The following is a 2,080-nucleotide window of genomic DNA, read 5'->3' as shown; positions in this document are numbered from 1 at the left end:
ATTGTCATTGATAAAATTTAATTACAATAGTAGAAATTCATCTTAGTTAGTCAATTAACTAACTCTTGCTCAATCTTAGCTAGGAAAACAATGGTAGTTTGATTCCTAAGAATACATAAATAAATAGAATTTCCTGAAGAAAAAAGAGACTGATTGTTTGGAAAATACATACCACAAATATACATATAGGAAAAAATTGTTCTAAGCAGAAATGATTTATGAATTTCTTCCATTCTCATAAAATCAAATTTAAGTACACAACAGAGCTTTTAACATAACATGATGATCATAACTTAACAACATATTAGTGATAAATACAATAGTACATGCTGCTAGGTAGCAACTCATGACTACTTAGTTCTTAATTGTCTACGAAGTTACAAATGCTCCTAATTATGCCATGATTACCAGTTAACACTCCTGCATATGAGAGCTTTAAAAAAGCAGAACCAAATTCTTGAAAGAAATCATCGGCATTAGATGCAAATTGTTCCACAATCCCTGCAGTTCGAGTGTTTAGGGGCAACTCTGCATCAATCCTTAGCACACCTCGACGCTGCAGGGAGTTCTTGTAGTACAAATTGTTAAGCGGTATCGAACACGGAAAAAAAGAGGGGAAGATTTCTCCTAAAAGCAACCGCAGTGCTCCGAACCGCTAGGCAGGAGGGCGAGAGCTCATTAACCACCCTTGGATCTGTTCGTAGAAGAGATTGTGGGACCCTTCGAGGTATTTCTGTAAATCCTCGAAACGGGCAGCAGGTGCCTCATTTCTTCAGCTGCTTTTGAGAAAAGGGTATGTTTTCAGGACAGCTGAATTTCAAGAGTGCTTCAAATCTAGGATCCATGTTGCTCCCTCTCGCGTCAGATGGCCTATACAAACGATCCATGATGTTTAAGCAATGTGTGACTCCTAAAGTATGTGACCCTGCAACCATAAATTTGTGGTTTACTTATGTTAAAATGATCAAAGAAATGTTGAATGATAAAGTATAAAATTCTTTTTTTTATACTTGAAATGCAAAATGAAACATGTTAAAGCACACTTTTTCAATTTCTTGAGGATAACATAGCTAGTATTTTGCGAGTTTTGTTATGCAATGTGTCAGCTTGATCTGTCAATAATATACGACATAGCCTTAGGCAACCCGGCTCACTGGCCATACACTAGTAGAGAGCCAGATTATGGTGAAAAAAGTTCACCGAAAAATGAAAGTACCCATAATGGCAACTGCTTCCCGAGTAGTCATCCCAAGCTTGGCAAAAAGGCTTAGAGCGTCATCAACTCCAAAATCAGGTGAAGGGAGGGAAGCATCAGCGGCTTCAGAGCTTGAAGCCGAGATTGAGTCTCTCCTACCTAAAGGAACTATTATTCTTGGACCCCCAGAAATAGCCACTGCCTCTCTAGCAGCCAACACTATAATGTCAGCACAGGAGACTTGTCCTGGACATTCTTCTTCAATCCTTGACTTTATTTGATTAATTGATTCCCTCTTTCTAATCCCAAAGTTCTTTTTTGCCCCCAGCTCTGGTGGCTCTAAGGAGGCTGAGTTTGACACATCGATTAGAATTGATGCATCACAACCCTGACAAAGAAAAATGTTTCTGTTAGAAAAACTCATACCAAGATGCATCATGCATGAAAACTTGCTAGTAACAACGTGTACTAAGTACTAACAGGCCAGTGTAACTTGCCAACCTTGCATTGTACCATTACCATGATACACTATTAAATTTATTAACTATAAACCACAATAAGAAAACTTTTAGGAGGTATCATATGTAAGAACCAATAACTTCGACAAGCAGAAAGATTGTGCTGAAATATATCCTTAAAAGTAGAACAAAGAAAAACAGTACTCAACAGCTAGTTGATTAAGTACAATAATTTGAAAGACAGACGAGTACAAAGCTAAGTATGAACTTGTTACAGAATTCGAGGGAAGCCAGGAAGTCGTCGAGAAAGAGTACCTGAACTTGGCAGTCATGGAACATCAGCCTTAGGAGAGCCGCAGCAGAAGTAGGATCACTGGTAAATACAGGAGCAAGAGTAGCTCTGACAATGTCCTCAAGTTGAGAGCAA

The 2,080-nt window shown here is 38.3% G+C and overlaps 1 protein-coding gene across 1 annotated transcript; it reads right to left on the bottom strand.

Moving 5' to 3' along the window:
- Positions 1 to 232: 232 nt before the first annotated feature.
- On the bottom strand, positions 233 to 1,666 carry LOC110697290 (peroxidase 29-like). The gene is made up of 2 exons (XM_021874658.1): positions 1,217 to 1,666; positions 233 to 925 (listed from the first exon to the last, which is right to left on the bottom strand). Exons 1-2 carry the CDS (start codon positions 1,632 to 1,634, stop codon positions 765 to 767), a joined length of 579 nt encoding a protein of 192 aa, XP_021730350.1. The 5' UTR covers positions 1,635 to 1,666; the 3' UTR covers positions 233 to 764.
- Positions 1,667 to 2,080: the final 414 nt, after the last annotated feature.

The sequence above is a fragment of the Chenopodium quinoa genome, unplaced genomic scaffold (genome assembly GCF_001683475.1).
Source record: "Chenopodium quinoa cultivar QQ74 unplaced genomic scaffold, ASM168347v1, whole genome shotgun sequence".
Taxonomy (NCBI): domain Eukaryota; kingdom Viridiplantae; phylum Streptophyta; class Magnoliopsida; order Caryophyllales; family Amaranthaceae; genus Chenopodium; species Chenopodium quinoa.
This window is presented reverse-complemented; position numbering and strand designations above follow the sequence as displayed.

Excerpts from the sequence above, each read along its gene's own strand:
- LOC110697290 (XM_021874658.1), bottom strand. The coding sequence starts at position 1,634 with ATGATGCATCTTGGTATGAGTTTTTCTAACAGAAACATTTTTCTTTGT. Across the intron at positions 926-1,216 it reads GGAAGCAGTTGCCATTATGG|GGTCACATACTTTAGGAGTC; the intron begins GTACTTTCATTT and ends TTATGGTTGCAG.